We start from the raw sequence: 20,987 nt of genomic DNA on the forward strand, positions 1-20,987 counted from the left end.
TTTCTGCGACATTGAGAAATGGTAGAGGTGATCTAAGTTATTATAATAAGTATAGAGGCGACATATTCCCATCAGAAAATGTCAGCGTTATATCAAAATCATTGAATGATGATTTCTATTCAAAATAATTTTTTTGAGCACACCATTTTTATTATTTTTAGAAATTCATATTTAATTACCAAACAATATTCGTTAGTTTCTCGCGAGCAGTGCATTCGGAGTGCGAAAATGGCTTCTTCGGGTACTTGTGTTTAATTTCGCCTTATAAAATACTCAAGGGCACGGGACTGTCAATTTTCATGCGATAATCCGTACAATGAACATGTAGTCTGGACAATAATCTATTCATAGCAATCTTTTAAAAGTAAAATATAGTCCAACTTGGGGTGCAGTCAATGTGATCTCTTAGTCTTAGTCTTTTGTAATACTTGGATCACATCGTTATCGTACATGTTGTAATCGTTCTTTTGGCCGTGATGTAACAGGAATCAGTGTCATCCCGAGGGAAAGTCCTGTTCTATTAATCGAGGAAATATCGATGCCTTGCAACTATGCTTACAGTACATTTCATTTCCTGTAGACGACAGCTTTTCCGGGCAACCATCTCTTTTCAGGGGCTTTTGATGTGGTTGATTTTTGGGAGAGCAGTAGGCCTAACCACTCGTACATCGTCCACTGCTTGATTGATGCAGATGCCTTGTAACCTGTTCAAGTTGTTTTGGCATTAAATGGTAGATCATGAGAATGGCGATATAGAGATCAGAGCCCTGTGGTCAAGGTAGAACGATGACTTTAGACTGACTGATAATTTGGTAATTTTTACAAGTTCTGTGTTTCAGTGATGAGGATGCGTGGGGCATTCCAGCCGATGCTAATCACAATCTTAAGACGGCAGGCCACTGCAACTTCAATTTCAGTCCGATGTATACACGTCAAGACAACACAGGAAGAAAATAAGAATTGTCTCGGGTATGATGTCCAATCTTTGAATTCGAGGTAGAAAATACCTTTAGGATTTTCAAATACAAAAAGCATTTCTTTGATATTCAGAGTTAAGTTTGAGCTGGGATAATAATAGCCCAACAAAAGAACAGTCCAATCACGTCCGTGTTGAATTCAACTTCCAAACTGATACATGACGTTATCGATTGCATTTTCTCACTTCATTTTCAGTTTAGTACCATATCGTCAACAGAGTACAGCAACAGAAGCCAGTGTTACAAAGAGAAAACCTTATTCTCCATTTCAAAGTACGAGTAACACAGCAGAGTATGCTGTTGCGAGAATAGATGATCTCATGAACTGGGCTAGAAAGGTAAACCCCTCTGCCATGCACTTGTATATCAATGAGTGAATGTGCCATGTGTGGACAAAGGCTCTTGTCTTAGTATTTCCAAGCTAACATTTCATAAATATGTGCAAAATGTAGGCAGGCAGGTTTCCCACATGAATGTTTAGGGTTTGGTATAGTTTACCACCATTGACTACTGTGCCAGTAGGTTTGGAGGACAGTGACACTGAGCCTCTGACTCCGAGACCAAAATCTTTCTGATATGCTCATTTTGACATTATATGCTCACCTTGTAACTTCCAGAGTTTTTCTTGACTAGGATTCACAATATTTTCATCGATGTACTATCTTTTTTCGCGAAACTAGTTTAAGATTACATATTGTTGAATATTTTCTATCGAACTCCATCCTGTTGATTTTGAGAATACAATGGAGTACGTATGTTGCTTTCCAACCAGAGAGACTTAAAAGTTTACCTTGACTTTTCAGAGTTCTTTGTGGCCTTTGACCTTTGGTCTCGCATGCTGTGCTGTTGAGATGATGCACTTTGCTGCTCCCAGATATGACATGGATCGTTTCGGTGTAGTATTTCGAGCAAGTCCAAGACAAGCTGACTGCATCATTGTTGCTGGAACTCTCACAAATAAGATGGCTCCTGCTCTAAGGAAGGTGAGGAATTGTAATTAAGTCGCCAACTGTACCCAGTCTGTTTAGATCTTGTCCAAAGTACTGTTTTCCCAAAATACTGTTTATCCCACACTTTTGGTGAGTTCCAGATTGCTTATGAAAAAGAATCGGTCTTAAATTGAAATTTTTGATCTCTTAACAAGTTTTGAAAAAAGTGTTCACAAAGACATAAAGACATGAATCTTTGGTTACTAGAAATCCGGTGTAAGTCTGGCTTCTTGATGTCCAAAAGTGGGACACATACATGTACATTACAAAACATTCTTCACCAGCATAAAACAACTTTGACAAAACAAGAAAGTGTATGATATTGATTCCAGGTGTATGATCAGATGCCTGAACCTCGGTGGGTACTCTCCATGGGAAGCTGCGCCAATGGTGGTGGCTACTACCACTACTCCTATTCTGTGGTGCGAGGGTGTGATCGGATTATACCTGTGGATATTTATGTACCAGGTGAGCAAGAAACTTAACATGAAGTTCGGACCAATCCTTGCTGAAACTCTAATGTGTGTCTATAGCGCCTTCTACACAGGAATTCGGTAAATGTCTTCAGGCCCTCTGGGTAATACATATACCTCCAAGCTCTCCTCTGTAAAATTCATATGCCAGTGTAGCTCTCCCAAATAATAGAGATTTGAATGAGGTAATGGCACTCTGTGCTCATCCACTAGATGCGCTATTTTGTCACTCCTAAACATTTGTTGGCTTCTTTTTCAGGTTGTCCTCCGTCAGCCGAGGCTCTCCTATATGGTGTTCTCCAATTACAAAAAAAGATTAAGAGAATGAAGCAGGCACAGATGTGGTATAGGAAATAAACTTTGATGTGATCTTTAATGCACTTTCATTGTAAATAGCTGTACATGGGACTATCATGTATAAGAAATTGTCTTGCAAACAGTCTCCTTCAAATTGATCAGATTGAACCTATTTTTCATAACAGTTTAACATGCCACTTCAAAATGGACATTCTAGTGGAAAGATTATTGTGGCTTAGTTCTTAAACCAGAAGGCTGTAGCAATACAGTTCTTGAGTATGAAAATTTCAACTGTGATCCATTCATCAGCATATCTGATATCTAGATTAAAATTTTGTCAACTTTCAAATATTTCACAGTTTTTTAGGTTTAAAGTCGTCAATATATTGGAGATAGGAAGTTTTGTTGCAGTTTCTGATATGTACATTTATAGTTAGTTGTTTGTGAGTTTGTCATACTAGTATAAGCTTGAATAAATGATATTGTCTGAAACAAGTCTTTTTCACTCTTGTCTGCAAGATCTCGTACCGTACCAGTACTATCTTTTTGATTTGATCCGAGAAAAACTTCCATTAGGATTGCCATCTCTGCTCCCTTGTATATTTTGGGATATAAGCCAAGAAACGGGCTTAGAACTACATGTACTAAGAATGGATATAGCCCTGGGCAGAATTATTGTGTTGATCATTCGGGTGTGACATAGAGGCTTTCTCCCATACTGTGCTGACCCTACTTAGCCAGTTAAGATGAGTTGCCACAACTTGAACCAGGCAGTCATTCAAAACGGGTGAAGATACTGTGCCAGTTGACAGATTTGTACCTGTGTCCTATGTAAACATCACGGATGGTCTCAAGTTTCATCTGAATACTGATAAGATTTGAAGCTTTTTTTTATTGCAACTAGGAAATAGTGAGTCGGTGTTGAATAACGTCCTGCTTAAATCCTTCCTTTTTCTGGATCTGCCCCCACTTCGTTCAGTGTTAGTTTCAAAATAAGGTTTGCAGTCCGCCGCAGATGAGGTTAGTTAGTCTACAAGTCTAATGCAATGAAGGTGGGTGGAATCATGGGATTTTCCCCTCTCCAATGTCATTAACATACTAAGTAGTGCTGCAGACCAGTTTTGATATGCTCCCTAAACATGACTTTGATAGTTACTGTCCATCACTTATAGATGTCATGCAGGTAGTAGATTCAAGGAACATGTGCTGGGAAAAGATTTATTCATTCTGGCAGACTTCATTGGGGGTTTCCACTTTGTACATTCCCATTTGCCAATATTGGCAATAAGGAAGTGGGTTTTTAGTTGACTGGATTTGGTGACATTTTTAGTGAGCTTCTGAAAAGACCACAGACACATTTCAGCAAAGATGGAGTGTAGAAAATGCACACAAGTAAAGCCAAACAATGAATTTCCTCAAGACAGAATCACCAGAAAATGTGTTCACAAAAATACCTTCTGCCTCAAGGTGAGTCAATAAGTTTTGCAATTTCCAAAGCATAGATGGTCATGGTATGGATAGTAATTGTGGCGTACAGTGTACAGTACGCGCCTCTAAATATTTCACCAGCAATTCTCAATTCTCCTTTGAATCCAGTTGCATTAGTTCCAGGTGGTTTGTTGCTTCAAATAGTGCGATAAACTAAGATTGGTCAGAAACAAACAGGGTCTGCTAATGATGATTTTTGCTTACCGCTTATAAATTCTTTATGCAATTTCAGTGTACAATTGAGCATCTGACCAATCATTCCACATGCCCAGACTGCACGCTTAAAGTCCACAACATCGATGATAAAGTGAAAATTTACAATGCAAATCTCAACTTGAGGAGTCGAGCAAAAATGAACAATCCACTGCAGAGTGGGATTGCAATGATGACCGTGAATGTAAGGAAACTAGATGGTGAGACCAAGGCGTTTCAATTCCATGCTAAGATGGCTATCCATGACTTGATGAAGGAAATCCACCAAACATGGAATTACGATCCTAAGCAACAGACGCTTCTCTACAATAAAAACAAACTTGAGGTAGGACGATTTGCCTAGATTGTCTTTTCTTTTTCTTCTTCCGGGTTCGCTGGTGAGCAATAGAGCATTGCCTTGTGTCTGCTGTTGGAGGTTAAATTGGCCTTATGACAGATCTTCGACCTGGTTAGATATTTATTTATGCAACTTACTTATGTTTCTAAATCAGATGGGGTCTTCAGTCGCATTCAAAGAACAGTGTCACCTGAAGTAATGTGACTTGCCCAAGGTCATGAATTGGTCAAGAAGGCTGCTCACAGTACATGTATTATGAAAGAACTTGCAGAATGGAAATAATCTCTCTGAACTTTCATTTTCAGGTGCTTCTCAGTGGAAAGTTTGCAACATTTGCCAATTACGAAATAGCCAACGGTTCGACACTTCATTTGGTGATCACACTCCTTAACATCGCAGCAGACCTAGATCATGCCATATTTGACCTCTTCTGGCACTACAACAGGCTGGCCAAGAAGAACCTCTTCATAGATGCATCCTGCATTGCCTTCAGGAAGAATCAGACACAGCCAGCATGCACTGTGGACATTGACCAAGAAACTGCACTTGGGGATAGTATAAAACATTCCGGGGATGATCTGGACCGTATCGAATGCATCGGTCACCATTGCCTGGAGGTCAAATTCAAACACCTACCAGAAGATGTCACTCATCTCTATTTTGTGCTCAGCGCTTGGAATGTGCCCAATATGAGGGATTATTTCACCTCAATGGCATTAAATTTCTTCGATGCTCGGGACATTTTTCATCCCCTGTGCAATACAGAGTTGCAGCAGGAGAAACTTGACGAACAAGCTGTGATCATGTGTTATGCTGTCAAATCTGATGACCTGTGGCAGATTATAGAGGCCAAGATCCCATGCGGGGGCAATGTAGACAACTATGCCCAAATCAAAGCACAAGTTGCTCAAATTCACCAGACTATGTAGAGACATTACATGTGTCTGTACAGTCAGGGCAAACAAAATTGCCCACATTGACTTGCAAGTGCATCTTATTGTTGATTATGGTCATCAGTTTCAGACCTACCAGTATAAGACCAATATTTATCCTCATGAATCAATCTATCACCAAGCTGGTTTAGCTGCCAACAGAATTGATTCAATTAAAAGTGACACATTTAGTTTCCTTGCCAAAAACTTTTATTTTCATTAAAAAAACTTTTGTGGTGTCCCCTCGAGGTGGTGAAGTAAGTTGAGACAGTATGTAAAATGTAAATGAAACGGCCAGGGGCCATTGTGCTCACCGTATACATCTTTTAGTAGGCAGGATCATGCTTAGTTTAGAGGTGAATATGGTGAACACAATCAGGCATGAAGACTTTTTTTAGATGTGTATTGATGTCAAGTAATAAGACAGGGCAGTATATATAAGTTTATGATCCAACCAATAATTGTCTATGACATCAACAAGATCAATATCGTGTGATTGCTAAGAGTCCCTGCAATAAAAAATTCATCGAAAAAAAGTCATTAATAAGCGAGATATTGCATGTCCTACTTTTTCAGTTTTGACTCCCTGGTGGCCAAATCAAGAATCAGATCAGGCCAAAATTCGGTGTCAGAGATTATCTGATGTAGGGGGTTACATGTACCAACTTTCAAGTTCATAGCTTCAGCAGTTAAGAAACGTGCCATAGTTACACTCTAATGGCCAATTTACGCCATTTGACCTCTGTGACCTAGAAAAGGAGGTCAAATCCAAAAATCGTAGGACATGTGGTGTATCCTTGCTAGAAGTCCCTGCCATAAAAATTTTATCGAAAACAATTCACTCAAATAAGCAAGATATTGCACTTCTTCCTTTTTCCATTATGGCCCCCTGGTGGCCGAATAAAGAATCAGATCAGGCCAAAATTCGGCATCAAAGGTTATCTGATGTAGGGGGTTATATGCACCAAGTTTCAAGTTCATAGCTTTACTGGTTAAGAAACGTGCCATAGTTTACACTCTAACGGCCAATTTACGCCATATGACCTCTGTGACCTTGAAAAGTAGGTCAAATTGAAAACCCGTAAGACATGTGATGTATTCTTCCTAAGAGTACCTACCATAAAAATTTTATCGAAAACAAGTCACTTATAAGCGAGATATCACACTTTTCAGATATCCACTTTTGGCCCCCTGGTGGCAAAGTTGAGAATCAGATCAAACTGAAATTCAGCACCAGAGGCTATGTGATATAGGGGGTTATATGTACCAAGTTTCAAGTTCATAGCTTTAGTGGTTAAGAAACGTGCCATAGTTTACACTCTAACAGCCAATTTACGCCATATGACCTCTGTGACCTTGAAAAGTAGGTCAAATTGAAAACCCGTAAGATATGTGATGTATTCTTCCTAAGAGTACCTACCATAAAAATTTTATCGAAAACAAGTCACTTATAAGCGAGATATCACACTTTTCAGATATCCACTTTTGGCCCCCTGGTGGCAAAGTTGAGAATCAGATCAAACTGAAATTCAGCACCAGAGGCTATGTGATATAGGGGGTTATATGTACCAAGTTTCAAGTTCATAGCTTTAGTGGTTAAGAAACGTGCCATAGTTTACACTCTAACAGCCAATTTACGCCATATGACCTCTGTGACCTTGAAAAGTAGGTCAAATTGAAAACCCGTAAGATATGTGATGTATTCTTCCTAAGAGTACCTACCATAAAAATTTTATCGAAAACAAGTCACTTATAAGCGAGATATCACACTTTTTAGATATCCACTTTTGGCCCCCTGGTGGCAAAGTGGAGAATCAGATCAAACCAAAATTCAGCACCAGAGGCTATGTGATATAGGGGGTTATATGTACTAAGTTTCAAGTTCATAGCTTTAGTGGTTAAGAAACGTGCCATAGTTTACACTCTAATGGCCAATTTACGCCATATGACCTCTGTGACCTTGAAAACAAGGTCAAATTAAAAACCCGTATAATATAAAATGTATATTTGCTATGAGTACCTACAACAAAAGTTTTATCGAAAACAAGTCACTAATAAGCGAGATATCACACTTTTTAGATATCGACATTTGGCCCCCTGGTGGCCAAACAGAGAATCAGATCGGACCGAAAATCAGTGTCAGAGGTCAGCTGACCTAGGGCATTCTGTGTACAAAGTTTCAAGTTCATAGCCCTAGCAGTTAAGAAACGTGCCACTGTTAGGATACGACGACGACGACGACGACGACGACGACGACGACGGACACAGCGCTATCGTATAGACTCCCCTTACGGTGAGCCAAAAAGAAAGTACTAGGGAAATAAAAATATATATTACAAAAAAAAAAGTTGAGACAGTATCTAGGTCGTGACTGTCTGGTAGAAAGAACCAATCCTAGTTTTATAGATTGTCCGATGATTGTGCCAATGTACAATTGATTGTCCTATATGGTTGTGACTGTATGGAACAATATGATAAGAAGACTGATATAGTATAGACATGATAAGGACACTGAGTGATGTTTATTGAAAATGAGATAACTTTTATTTTTCATTAAAAAAACTTACATACATTGCACAGCAGACCAAGGTATTAGTGGGTATAGTCTTCGAAGTGACCAAGATAATTGTGTTCAGTAATGCACGTATCAACAGACCCCATGTTGTTCATTTGTTATTTGTGGTACTCCATGCAGGTCTACATGAACTGTATACTGCTTTCTATGTAATATGTATAATAGAAAAGAATATAAAAGAACAATCATGCTGTAATTTTGTTCGATTTCTTGATTAGTGAAACTGATTTGTTAACTCCCAAAATAGCACAATTCCAAGCAGCACTTTGAAGACTGAATTATGAAGCTCAGACATTGAATTTGCCACAGCTGTACATGTATACATACACTGCAAAAATGTCAGCTAAATTGGTCATCATCATTTATATCATAACTGCACAACAATGTACAGCCACCACAGAAGCAGTAATACATGTACTTTCCTATGAAAATACTTTGATCATAAGACCAATGAAGTTGATCGACAAAAGTCTATTCTTTAACGGCAGCTTTCTCCACAGGAAATGGTTTATACACTGGAATGGAGCCACAATCTTTCACCTCAATTCTCGAAATTGGCACATCCTTCTTTCTGGTTTTTGAATTTTCCATTTTCCTCACAACATCCTGAAATAATAGTTGAAACAGTAACTTGTGATAAGTCAATATATCAATGTGAGTCCTCTTACACTGAACGAAATGGCCAGCTTCAAAGGCAGTTAGGGTTGTTTCTTGATGAACTTCGCTTGTAACCAACAGTTACCTGCCAGTGCCCTCAGGCAAAGTGCCCTCCTCGGGCAAAGGCAGAAACTGAACTTTGGACACTTCCAGAGAGCAGCAAGAAAGCTACATATAAGCTTACAACATGAGGCCAAAATGCCAACTTCTCAAGGGAAACAAGTACAAATTACAAAACCTACCATTCCTTCAAGCACAACTGCAAACACAACATGATGTCCATCAAGCCAAGGTGTTTTTACTGTGAGGAAAGAGAACTGAGACTTGTTGGTATCGGGACCATAGTTTGCCATAGACATCCAACCAGCACCGTAATGTTTCAGTTTGAAGTTCTCGTCCTTGAACATGCCCTCGATTCCTTGACCTGAAGAATGAATTAAACTGAGGTCAGTAATGGTAAGTCTTTTTCTAATGGCACATTTTTCAGCAAGGACAAAATGATAAAGTTCTGCCAGACTGGTTGGGTGCAAGTTGAGTTCATTGGCCCAAGTAAATCTCATTTTTGGCCATGGAGGAGGCGTCAATCACAAGCTGCGTGTACTCACATGATTGTCTATCACTTATCCCATAATGTGTGGTTGAAAGGCTTGATTGTACACATTACTCAGAATCTAGAAGCTTACCTCCAGTGCCATCATGATTTGTTATATCACCACCCTGGACAACAAAGCCCTTGATCACCCGATGGAAGGTGGATCCCTTATAGGTCAACCTCACACCATCGCGTACCTGAAATGAAGTATGTACATGTAGACACATCAAAGACTATTCAATCAAGGCATGAATAATTATGAACAGTAAGTAGTTCCTTGCACCTACATAAAACCAAAGCATGTCTTAAATTTGGTAGTCTGCCAAATTTGTGCAAACTCATTTGCATTACAGAGGAAATACTGCAACACTTCAGGCCATGCACAGCCTTTAAGTCTGAATAACTACTCACCTTGGTGCCTTCAGCAATAGTTTTGAAATTTTTCACTGTTTTTGGAACAATTTCTCCAAAGAGACCGACAACAATTCTTCCCGCATCTACTCCACCAATGGAAATATCGAAGAAAACCTATGATTATATAAGAATCATTTGATGAGTCGAATTTTCCATCACATATGACGAATTTTCAACGGCAGGGGTCAGAATATCGAAAAGATAGTTCAAATAGAAATAAGCATCTCATGGACAAACTGATTTTTAACATTATTAAAAATGAAATCTTTACTTTGCCCAACTCCATTCAATGACTATTTGATTTGATTGATATAGAGCATAGCACTTCTTTAAAAGATAATGAAACATTTTAATCATATCAGTTAAATACCTTGTCTGTAACTCTTGGTCCATCAATCCGACTTGAAGGCAACTTAAGCAGCAAAACAACAGCAGTCAACACAAATAGAGCTCCAAGAGCACCTATTAAACTCTGAATTTTTGATGGGTTAAATAAAATTCTCATGACTTCTTAGAATAACTAATATCTATGTGGCATCTACTTGTATGTACATTGTCTGACACATGTCCGAAGCAACAGATGTCAGCAGTTCTGATTTCTGAATTATTGATCTCATAATCAATCAAAGTAAGTTTATTCCAGTAACACACCTCAGGGGTGGCAACAGGTGCACTTGACGGTCTGTTATTTTTAACTTTTTACTCTTTTGTTCAGGTCGGATCAGAGTTCATCATGAGGCATATTTAACATCACTCTGTGATCGCTATCGCTGGGAGTGTCATCAACTTCATTCTCCTCAGCACTGAAGAGCAATGGAAATCTTCTGGCAATTTCTAGGATATCGAACGCATAAAGTTCATGCCACGAGAGATGTTTGTCATTGTTAATGTCAATACGGTGGAACAACTGAAAAATAAGAACAAAAGTTGTAACAAGCAAAGTTTGGAGAGATCAAATGAGAAGAAATCTGGCCAAGTACATGTAGTATGGTTATCAGTCTTCTCTAGTAATCTTTCTTTTCTTAAAAACAAATAAGTCCCCACTGGGCGTAGTGGATCACTGGAATTCTCCAATTGCCCCTTTTAAGATGGTTCATTTCACAAAACCATCTCTTTGCTCAAAGACAACAATGTACAGGTTTCACAACAACTGTGAAAGCAATTATGAAGACAATCTATCTTTCAGCTACCTACAACAAGCTTTGTATAGAATTTTGCAAACAACGTCTTCAATGAACACACAAATTTGGCTCCTCCTAAGTTGTCTGAATGTTTCTGTGTGAGCTCCAATCAAAACCACAGAAAGTTGTAACCTCACCTCGTCAATACTGCCAGCATCCTTCAATTTTTGAGACCACTGCCTGCGACAATCTTCAATGGAGATGACTTCCAGAGACACAAACTCCTCAAGAATACTCGCCCTGCAAGTAAAGCAAGGAGAGATGATCACATGAAAGAAACCAGAAAGAAAAACATATATTAGTACAGAAACTATTCAGAAAAACCCTCTCACCTCATTTGTTCAGTATGTCCTGTAAAGCTGTAGTCTGCCAAACTCCTGAACTCTGGTAAAGAACCAACTTTATCACAGTCATCTGCATTGTAGTACAACAGCTGAGCGAACCAAATGTTGAATGCCATGTTCCGGGAACCAAATGAGCGTACCTGGTGGTACCATCTGGAAGAGGTAAAAATCACTACTGAATGATATTTCTAAGAAATACCAAATACTCTTGATGCAACTGTTTGGAAAATAAATAAATAATTGGAATACGCTAGAAATGACTTATGCAGTTTTCAACAAAACAACTACACTCTATATCTGATATGGAGACAATTGCACATCCAGCGTCTTTTCGGCAGGACAACCAACCAACAAACTCATTTCATAAAATGTTCACCTACCTTGCGGGCATATAGATGCAATCTCCAGAATGCAGTGTCACAGCATAGAATGGCACTTGGCTCAACCCAGGAAACTTGTGAATGTCCACCATGTCAACATCAACAAGACTGTAATGACCTTGTTGCATGAACCCATCAGCTTCGACTTGACTTCTGTAGACCTGACGAAAATACATTTCCGATTTCATAACATGACTTATCAAAAAAATCTATTACCACAGACACGATAGAAGAGCTGACTGTGTCAACATTGGTGACCACATGACAAAGATGTCAAACTTTGAGATTTTTGTAGCTCTAGCCGGATTGTCGTTTTAAGGAATGTATACAATTGGATAAGCAGGTCATTTTTACTGCATTTACTGGCACTTCCAGCTATTTCAGCAATGCTTCATTTTGGAAATATACTCACCTGGTCAATGAGGATGATTTCCTTCCTTCCCTCCAGAAGACAGTTGAAATTATTGAACTCATCATTATGCAGGACGGACTTGGTACCTCCACTACTCAGCCACAGGACAGCATCGACAAGCATCCTTTGAAAACCACCGCACTGGAGAGGCCTTGGAAGGGAAATGTCATCTGAATGAAAAGAACCTCGATATAGGAAAACAGCATAAATATCTGGAGTTGCCATGGAATACCTTCAGGAAAACAGCAGCAACAAAGTAGACTAGGTTCAGCTTTTGAGGATGCCACAGCACACTATGGTTTGAAATTTGCCATTTTCATTCAATTGGACCTCAGGTTCTGCTATCAGAACACTTCTAGAGTGTCTGCATAGCAAGGCTCTGCTTTGATATATACTCAAGTACATACTTCTCATATCTCCTGTTATGTGGTGGACCATGTAGAGGTCCTTACTCTGGTATTGGTTGATAAAGTCATTCATCATCATCTTTTGGGAAGGACTTGATCTGTTCTCCTTCTTGGTCACCTCCACACTCACTTCAAGGTCACCATACTTTTCACTGCAGTAAAAAAGTGATATAAACTTTTAGATTGAAACAACTCCAGTGGTGAGGTTGGAAGAATGAGATATTCTGATGAATATACCATAAAACTTCCCGAATTAATGAACATATGACCAGTATTCCTCCAATTCAGTAATTAATATTGTCCTAATTCAATATATATCCCGTCTTGAATATATGACTACCTAGAGATCTAGTCATCTAGTTGACAAGTAATAGAATGCTGCAGTCCTCAGCTGTCATCAATTAGGTCTGCCCAAGTATCTGTTTAGCAAGGATGTGACATTGTCTTCGGATGTTACAATATTTCAGTTTTATTCCCAACAAAATCTGCACTGGAGAGACCCCTACCTCAGATAGAGATCTTTCCACAGTTGAAATGCTGGGACTGCAGTTGCAATATTCCGCAACACAAGTGGTAATCCCAGCTTCACATGATTTTCAGAAAAAGAGCCTGGAGTCGGGAGAGTCTTCACCACTGTCAAATTTCCAAGTGGAGACATATGGCTTCCCAGTGGTTTCAGATGGCCAGTTCGGACATCATCTGCAGATTTATCAAAGCCATGGACTTGATCAGATTCAGTACTAATCATGAATATAACTTCGAGGGAACAGACTACCGAAAACAACAGAATGACAGCAAGTTGCCACGCCCACTTTGCCCAGCACAGATGATGACGGCGAGACATGCAGCGCATGTATTACTGTCCACACTTCAACCAACAAATTTATGCGTGAAACAATGAATAATTCATCTTTTAATGGTTTCTGCGGTATCCCAAGACCATTTTCATTTCACCAGTGTCGTTCATTATTCACAGGATTATGTATTAAGGTAATAAAACAACTTTATTCGCGAAAAAAAGACATTTCCAAAGACGCGCTTCGTCCAATGGCCTTGACCGCAAATAGAGGATTCTGGGATTGAAGGTAAGTGCGCGTCACGTGATCGACCTGCTTTGCAGTGCAAAGCACATGTCAAAACCTATCTATTCAGACAAGGCGAAAAATCAACTGAAAAATCACTGAAATTTATCGAAATAGTGATCAGATTTCGAAATCTTGTGATGGTAAGTATTCATTCAAAACTTACAATGAATAATATGTGAGACTTGCTCTCTGTGATGATGAGATATTGCTGATAATGACATTGAAAAGTGAGCTATTTTTTGTCCAAGTGCACTGCAAGTTGGCCATGGCTGTTCATGTCTTTTGTTCTTTCAGTTATGTCTTAGTACTAGTTGTTGGTGTACAATGACATGATTCCATAAAGTGCTTGATACCGTTTAGTCGGCCAATCCAGAATTGCTGTTGCTGAGCGCCGTTCACAGTTTTGATTGAGTTGAATGAATTGATGCAACGGATGATACATCGGAAAACAATATTATTGCCACATTATTGGGACATTATGCAAATTATCGCCAAATATTTCATTGGGAATAACGTCATGTTGTAGATCACATGACTATGACGATACTTCTGGCCTAGTTACACCAATATTGAAGACAATGTCACAATCTTAATTACCCTTTATGAAGCACTAAGCTAGACCTAACATCATAACACTGACTTTTTGTGCATTACGATCTTAAGAGTGGTATTGTGCTTGGCTAGGCCTTAATTGTTGCATATTTTTCTATAATCTTTCAGTGCCCCTATTCTATTTGCAGCTAGTTCAGCTAGCATCACCATCTTAGAACAAGGCCAGGTTTGAAGACTGACATATCTAAATTTGTACGTTGCCAATTTTTTCTTAGTAACTGAATTTCCATGTTTGTTTTTCATTTCAGCGTTGAAGACCAAGTTTGGCTGCAAAGATGGCAACAGTTGGCTTTGACGATCTCTTGGCGGCTTATGGTATGCCAGACATGGCGACCATCTTGGCAGATGACAAACAACCCATTATGCTGGGTGCAGATGCAAGTCCAACCGCAAATAAAAGTAAAGATAACGGAAAAGATCATGTCGATACTGGTATAAATAGTCCGCCGTTCCCTTTGATGGCATCTGCTGCTGCTCCTAGAATGGCTAGTCCAACTAAAGGCACTCCCAATCATAACTATCAGAGATTTTCAGGGGTGTCTCAGGTTTCCAGAAACTCGCCTATTTGGAACTCTGTCCCTCCAGGAAAGCCGAAACTACCACAGACAAGCAGAAAAAGTGTCTCTCAACGGAGACCAAAAGCGAGGGGTCGGGCCAATTCAAGGCCATATACTTACCCAGACGAGAGACAGATGTATCAATCTTTTAATATTACTGATCCAACGTTGACTCCTAGTGGTCCGTCTGCTGGTCAGAATGTTATGGTTGGACAACAGTTCAGAAGTTCCAATCAAAGTGAGCCTCATTCTGCAGCCCACAAGTTTGTGTCCTTGATCCAGCATATGGAAAAGCCAAAGCCCGACAATCCTCAAAATGGCACGAATACATCAAATTCCATTGTATTGAGTATACCATATGGGAACACGCTCTTGTCAAAAGCAAATCCTCTACCGCCGTACAAGCCACCGAAGCCACCGCCACACCTGAAAATACCAGACACTCGTTTCCTTTGCACTGTGTGCGATGACACATTCATGTTTCCAAGCAGTCTTGAGAGTCACATGAAACGACGAAGTATCTTTTTAAAATTTGATTGTAATATCTGTCAGAAACAAGTCGTATTTTACAACAAGTGTGCATTCCATCGACACATTCAGGACCACTTGGCTGTAAATGAACAGGTTAAAGTAGATAAAGCAGATTTAAAGTTTGAATCGCTAAGTTTTGATGTCATTAAGGAAGGGCTAGACAGCCTTTCTGTATTTTCACCTGATTTCAATGTAGATCTTGGGTTGTCTAGTGATGAACCAATTGTACTGAGTAGTGAGACCGCACCCAGTCCTGAGGTAGGTTCAGTTGGTAAGGCAGCTGATCATCCTTTGCCTGAATCTGCCCAAGGTGGCCAACTGCAGGTAGAATCTGTAGAAGGGATTGGACTCCAAAAACCTATCTCTTCTGATATTCTTGGCAAGTATTGCTGGGAATGTTCAGCCACCTTTAAAACAAAAGAGGAATTCACGAGGCATTGGACAAGTGGCTGGGAATTTCCATCCAAGCATGATTGCCACCGATGTGGCCTGGTTATGCCGACTGCCTGTTCGCTGAAAGCACATGCTCGCCTGTCTCGTGGTAACCAAGGAGCTCCCCATGTCTGTCCCGAATGTGGTGAACTCTTTGACGGAAAGAATTCTCTTGATGATCATACAAGATTCCAATGTTTTCACTATGCTCGCACCGTAACGTACCCGTGTCCTTACTGTCGTCAGACCTACACACCAAAAGTATGCAAACGTTTCAACGATCGCGATGCATTTGTGAGACATCTAATGAACCATAGTGATAACTATTACAAGTGTAAATGCTGTCCGATGGCATTCAAATCTGAAGCTGGTCTTTACGGACACTGTGTAGCAACCCACGCTAAGGAAGACGCAATACAATCTCCTCAGCTGATGATTCACAAGTGCCCACTCTGTAACACCGTGTTCCATCAGAGCACCCTCCTAACCACCCATATGCACTGGCATTTTGAAGAGATAGAGAAGACACGAGGCTATGAATTTGTGTGTCCCTTCTGTATGGTCAAGTTTGGCAGCAACAAGAGCCTGAAAGAACATGCCTGGACTGCACACAAAACACTCATGTCGGAAAAAATGGCTTCTATTTCAGCTATTTCAGAAAAAGGTGCCTCACCTGCAGTTACTTCAGAAAAAAGAGCCTCTGTTTCTGCTATGTCAGAAAGAGGAGCCACAACTGTAGCTATGTCAGAAAAAGGAGCTTCTACTGCATCTGCGCATTCTACTGCACTGGCCCCATCTTTAGGACGACCAAGAAAAAAAAGACCAGATGTAGTTGTTACCCCTCCTGATGAAAGTAGCAAGGTCACACCTCCTAGTAAAGCAAAAGGTGTAAAGACTACTGATGTGGTGATGAAGACCACTTCTGTAAAGGAAAAGAAACTGAATGTCAAGCCAAAGAAGAAAAAACAAGTGAAAGCCATGCACAAAAATGCTGGGCCTAAGTATATTTTGTCAGCACCCGGAGAGGAAACGGCTGCAGGCTCTGGTAGTCGCCCAGCAAGTGCATTGTCCTCGCCTATCCTGAGTGAACCTGATGCAGACGGCACTCCTGATTCAGAGACATCTGCAACAATCAAGGGCCAGTATGCACCATACGAATGTCCGATCTGTCACTTGCAGTACTATTACAGGGACAGTCTGTTCAAACACCGCAGGGTACATGAGAAGGAGGGCAAATTCATTTGTCTACTCTGCTCGGAAGTCTTCAACAACAAGATGGCGCAGGTGCAGCATACAAGGATCTGCTTCCGTATTAAGAAGGGATTGGATTCCGCCAACGCTCAAGTCAACATGTTTACATGTGAGATCTGTGACGAGACCTTCTTTTGTCAGGACGAGTTGCAGAAGCACATGCAAGATCTCCACAGCATATCTGTGTTGCAGCAGTTTGCCTGTCTGCTGTGTGGGCTTACGTACGACGAGAAAGCTAGCCTTGAACAACATATTGAGGAGACCCACAAGGGCTGTGGGAAGAAGCCAACATACATGTGTTGGATTTGCCAGGATGAGAGAATCACCAAAGGGTTTGGAAAGCGCCACTTGCTTGAAAAACACCTCCAAAAAGAACACAAGATTTCAAAGAATCAGATCGATTATTCTCGTATGACCAAACCAACTGCTGTAAAGGGGGCAGGAGAAGATGAGGTGAGTCCGCAGAAGGAGGATAATGGTGATCAAGAAAAGAAACGTTCATTGGAAGGCCTTGAGTCAAATGGAGTGACGTCCATTGTACCGAAAAGGTTAAAAGTGGAAGGAGACAGCATTTATAATTGTGCGAAGTGCAAATTTTCCAGCGCCAACCGCAAAGAATTTCAGAAACATATCATTGATCATAAGAATTCAAGGGATGGTATTCAGTGTCTTGAATGTGGCATGTGTTTCATCGTCGAGCCATCACTTAGAAAGCACCTCTTCATTGTTCACAAGATTAAAGATTATGAGAAGTATGTGTCTGAATTGGGAGGGCAGATACCACTTTTCACAGAAACGGAGATGCATGATGTCACTGGTTTTTCAGAAGTTCCAGAGAAGGTTTCTCTTTCTCCTGAATCTAATCCACTTGAGTGTAAAGTTTGCTACCGTGTGTTCGAGGAAGAGGCGCGTTTGAAAAATCACATGAGAACGCACGGCATGGCATTCATCCGATCAAAACGCGTCAATGCATCACCAAAGAAAGTGTCTCCACACAAAGCTCCATGAAGGCACAGTATGTTGGAGACTACCTTTGAAATTGAGATAAAATTTCGTATTCTGATTATGGTAGATATAGCTGAGGTGACCTCCTGGATATACTGACATTGGGGCGTCAGTCGACTCGGGACAAACACTTTCAGCTAGTTGTTGAGGGTCCAAAAACAGTTGTCAAAAGGACAGGCATATGTAGTAAAACTGAAATGTTTGTTGAGTAGATCTTAAAATCTTGATAGTAAACTGCATGAATGTGTTTTAAACTTATTGAATTTACCTGGTTCACTTGTGATGTAAGTTCAGATTAGCTTAGCTTGGTGTACAGTTCTCGCATGCATGTTGCATGATTATTTCGAGATACAATAAACTCCAGCATGTTGCCATGAACTTTTGCAAATCACTATTCAGGGGTTCATTTATTAAAATGATTTGAAGGTTATGTATCTGTTATTTTCATGTTTTTCACGGGTTGAAATATGAACTCAAGAGGCTGGGTGCTTGGAGTATTTCAAACTCACTTCCAGAATTTTGTGTACATAAACTGTATGTATTTGTTTTATACCGTGTATTACAAAGATTGTCTTGCATAAAAGGGAGAATATAGGCAGGACAGTTGGTTATTGTTGAAAGTGGCCTTAGCTGCGATCGATCTGCTTTGTATAGTCCTTGCCATCAAGTTTTGTGGGGTGGACCTGCAATATCGGTGCCAATATTCCCCCTTTAAAGCATACAGCCACAATTTGTGTCACTGTGTTAGATCTTGTACCAATCTGATTTCCCTGTTATGACATGGTATGAGTGAGTGTAGCTCTTTCTTGGCCCTATTTCTTCCTGATGAATTGAAAAGCTTGGGTGCAGAAAATTTTCTGAGATTGCCACTGTCACATATGTTTGTCATTTATCACTATGGAAAGTGTTAAAATTAACATGATATATGTGTGTTATTTTGTTGTATTTTCATGGTATTTCATGTTTCCGAGGTAGATTCTTCAGTACATATGTACACGTTCGTCTACATCATGAATCATTCTATTGATCCCGTACATGTTTGGTGGCATGACTCAAATGCTCCGGTAACCTTCACACTTCCTATACACAGTGTGTAGTGAACATTCACCTGCCAAGCAATGCTGTTGAACATGAATGCATACACTAGACACATAGTACTCAGTCTGGCTCTATTATATTCAGGTCAGCCTAAAAATAGTTGGGGCCATCCTCTTAAGTGGTATTGAATTATGGCAGAGTTTCTGATCTTGGGAACAAAGACTTTGTTTGAATATGAGGACGGTGGCTGTGGCATCCCCAAAGCGTGATTGTCATGGTTTGGAAAACTGATTGTGAATTGCGGATTAAACGTATGTGAGTGTTTGTTGAAGGGGGGGGGGGGGGGGGGGGGGGTACCAGAGAGAGAAATTATTGATATGGCAATCCAATATAATTTGGAATAGTTATCAAAGTATGACTTTGTATGGTTATGCATTTTGTATCATTTCATATAACGCTGTATCGCAGACCGCTTTAGTGAGTAGATATTACCCAGTGGAACCGCATTCCTTTAGAAATTCATCCTTAGGACTCTGTATTTAGACAGCTTTGTCGCCAAAATCAAAGAAGGGTTGTACGTTTCGTTCTTGATATGTTTTGCTGTTTCTGTTGGAGGCAATATGAAATACAAGAAATTTACAGAAAAACGTTTGTTCATTTTTTTTTCCGAAAAAGGGAAGCGATGTTCTAACTACCATGCTCCAAAGGCTCAGCCTTCTCAGCTCATCAATATGAGAGAGTGGCCGATCAATGGCTTACCTAATATCTCATTCTAGAGCATCTATCTCTCATATGGTGTCTCATACAGTGATCCTCATGAGATTGCAACCCTGATCTGCCATTACTAAGATAATGTTAGATTTGACCAAGGTCTCGCTCGAAATCGCTAGCCCCATGGTCACTGGAATGTTGGCTGTTGATATTGGCCTAGAACTCGCTCCAGAAAACCATCAGGAACAGGATGGAGATGAACAAGATGCAGTGCAGTGTCCTGCTAGGCAGGTTGTCTCTTCCCCCCTTTATAAGACAATGCCCTAGGATAACTAATCGTCTCCTCATCTACGTTGTGTCCAGCTGGACAGACTGTCTCCTTGTTCAGATTGTGTCCTGCTGGACAGACTGTCTCCATGTTCAGATTGTGTCCAGCTGGACAGACTGTCTCCTTGTTCAGATTGTGTCCTGCTGGACAGACTGTCTCCTTGTTCTGATTGAGTCCAGCTGGACAGACTGTCTCCTTGTTCTGATTGTGTCCTGCTGGACAGACTGTCTCCTTGTTCTGATTGTGTCCAGCAGGACAGACTGTCTCCTTGTTCAGATTGTGTCCTGCTGGACAGACTGTCTCCTTGTTCATGTCTCCATGTTCTGATTGTGTCCTGCTGGACAGACTGTCTCCTTGTTTATGTCATGTCCTGCTGGACAGATGTGTCAGGTTGTGCCAGCCAAGGACTGGAATGGCCTGGGTGGGAACTGTCCTTTGATTGGACAGATGGTCCACTGGAATTTCGTGGGTGCATGGTCCCTTAGATTAATTAGTTGTGACCCGCTGGAAAATTGTCTCTAGGGTTTCGAAGGTCCCCTGGGGCTGTCCGGTGTCATGCCAGACATGCCTCTTGGATGAGATTAGTTGTAGGTTGTACTCTATGATGGATCATGTGAGAGGACAAGAGTCCATGAATTGCCTAAGATTTTGTAACAAGGAGAGTTCACGACAGCTCATCCCAAGGCATACTGTATGCAAGTAAGGGTTCATAAACCCAGAGAGGCTCCGAATGTTAAGATGATCATGGTTGGGAGAATCTCCCATTGAC

General features: G+C 40.4%; 4 protein-coding genes across 9 annotated transcripts; 3 read left to right on the plus strand and 1 right to left on the minus strand.

Annotated features, from left to right (window-relative positions):
- The first annotated feature begins 205 nt into the window (after window positions 1-205).
- LOC135501736 (NADH-quinone oxidoreductase subunit B 2-like) lies at window positions 206-3,225 on the plus strand. Of its 2 annotated transcripts, none has more exons than XM_064794000.1 (6): window positions 206-241; window positions 840-969; window positions 1,174-1,315; window positions 1,781-1,960; window positions 2,299-2,434; window positions 2,699-3,225. In XM_064794000.1, exons 1-6 carry the CDS (start codon window positions 229-231, stop codon window positions 2,794-2,796), a joined length of 699 nt encoding a protein of 232 aa, XP_064650070.1. In that variant the 5' UTR covers window positions 206-228; the 3' UTR covers window positions 2,797-3,225. The 2 variants fall into 2 exon arrangements, with proteins under 2 accessions (XP_064650070.1, XP_064650078.1); XM_064794008.1 differs by lacking the exon at window positions 206-241 and adding an exon at window positions 266-364.
- Window positions 3,226-3,935: 710 nt separating this feature from the next.
- On the plus strand, window positions 3,936-5,992 carry LOC135501808 (uncharacterized). Its single transcript, XM_064794138.1, has 3 exons — window positions 3,936-4,203; window positions 4,457-4,762; window positions 5,080-5,992. The coding sequence occupies exons 1-3, from the start codon at window positions 4,105-4,107 to the stop codon at window positions 5,701-5,703; spliced, it is 1,029 nt and encodes a 342-aa protein (XP_064650208.1). The 5' UTR covers window positions 3,936-4,104; the 3' UTR covers window positions 5,704-5,992.
- A 2,071-nt stretch (window positions 5,993-8,063) lies between these two features.
- Window positions 8,064-15,173, minus strand: LOC135501791 (peptidyl-prolyl cis-trans isomerase B-like). Of its 4 annotated transcripts, XR_010449641.1 has the most exons (8): window positions 13,175-13,595; window positions 12,669-12,820; window positions 12,262-12,431; window positions 11,850-12,010; window positions 11,458-11,622; window positions 11,263-11,365; window positions 10,596-10,851; window positions 9,947-10,058 (listed from the first exon to the last, which is right to left on the minus strand). XR_010449641.1 is itself a non-coding variant. In XM_064794118.1 (7 exons), exons 2-7 carry the CDS (start codon window positions 12,745-12,747, stop codon window positions 10,666-10,668), a joined length of 864 nt encoding a protein of 287 aa, XP_064650188.1. In that variant the 5' UTR covers window positions 12,748-12,820; window positions 15,043-15,173; the 3' UTR covers window positions 10,461-10,665. The 4 variants fall into 4 exon arrangements, 3 of the variants coding, with proteins under 3 accessions (XP_064650194.1, XP_064650188.1, XP_064650174.1); XM_064794118.1 differs by lacking the exons at window positions 9,947-10,058; window positions 13,175-13,595 and adding an exon at window positions 15,043-15,173 and having other exon boundaries at window positions 10,461-10,851; XM_064794104.1 differs by lacking the exon at window positions 9,947-10,058 and having other exon boundaries at window positions 10,461-10,851.
- On the plus strand, window positions 13,665-19,506 carry LOC135501745 (zinc finger protein 687a-like). Of its 2 annotated transcripts, none has more exons than XM_064794030.1 (2): window positions 13,665-13,753; window positions 14,614-19,506. In XM_064794030.1, the coding sequence occupies exon 2, from the start codon at window positions 14,641-14,643 to the stop codon at window positions 18,142-18,144; it is 3,504 nt and encodes a 1,167-aa protein (XP_064650100.1). In that variant the 5' UTR covers window positions 13,665-13,753; window positions 14,614-14,640; the 3' UTR covers window positions 18,145-19,506. The 2 variants fall into 2 exon arrangements, with proteins under 2 accessions (XP_064650100.1, XP_064650092.1); XM_064794022.1 differs by lacking the exon at window positions 13,665-13,753 and adding an exon at window positions 13,802-13,893.
- The last annotated feature ends 1,481 nt before the right edge of the window (window positions 19,507-20,987 follow it).

Source organism: Lineus longissimus, chromosome 2 (assembly GCF_910592395.1).
Source record: "Lineus longissimus chromosome 2, tnLinLong1.2, whole genome shotgun sequence".
In the NCBI taxonomy this organism is placed as follows: domain Eukaryota; kingdom Metazoa; phylum Nemertea; class Pilidiophora; order Heteronemertea; family Lineidae; genus Lineus; species Lineus longissimus.

Excerpts from the sequence above, each read along its gene's own strand:
- LOC135501736 (XM_064794000.1), top strand. Across the intron at positions 1,316-1,780 it reads TCATGAACTGGGCTAGAAAG|AGTTCTTTGTGGCCTTTGAC; the intron begins GTAAACCCCTCT and ends TTGACTTTTCAG. Across the intron at positions 1,961-2,298 it reads TGGCTCCTGCTCTAAGGAAG|GTGTATGATCAGATGCCTGA; the intron begins GTGAGGAATTGT and ends TATTGATTCCAG.
- LOC135501808 (XM_064794138.1), top strand. The coding sequence starts at position 4,105 with ATGGAGTGTAGAAAATGCACACAAGTAAAGCCAAACAATGAATTTCCT. Across the intron at positions 4,204-4,456 it reads AAAATACCTTCTGCCTCAAG|TGTACAATTGAGCATCTGAC; the intron begins GTGAGTCAATAA and ends ATGCAATTTCAG. Across the intron at positions 4,763-5,079 it reads ACAATAAAAACAAACTTGAG|GTGCTTCTCAGTGGAAAGTT; the intron begins GTAGGACGATTT and ends TTTCATTTTCAG.
- LOC135501791 (XM_064794104.1), bottom strand. The coding sequence starts at position 13,521 with ATGCGCTGCATGTCTCGCCGTCATCATCTGTGCTGGGCAAAGTGGGCG. Across the intron at positions 12,011-12,261 it reads AAATCATCCTCATTGACCAG|GTCTACAGAAGTCAAGTCGA; the intron begins GTGAGTATATTT and ends TATTTTCGTCAG. Across the intron at positions 11,366-11,457 it reads GGACATACTGAACAAATGAG|GGCGAGTATTCTTGAGGAGT; the intron begins GTGAGAGGGTTT and ends CTTTACTTGCAG.
- LOC135501745 (XM_064794030.1), top strand. The coding sequence starts at position 14,641 with ATGGCAACAGTTGGCTTTGACGATCTCTTGGCGGCTTATGGTATGCCA.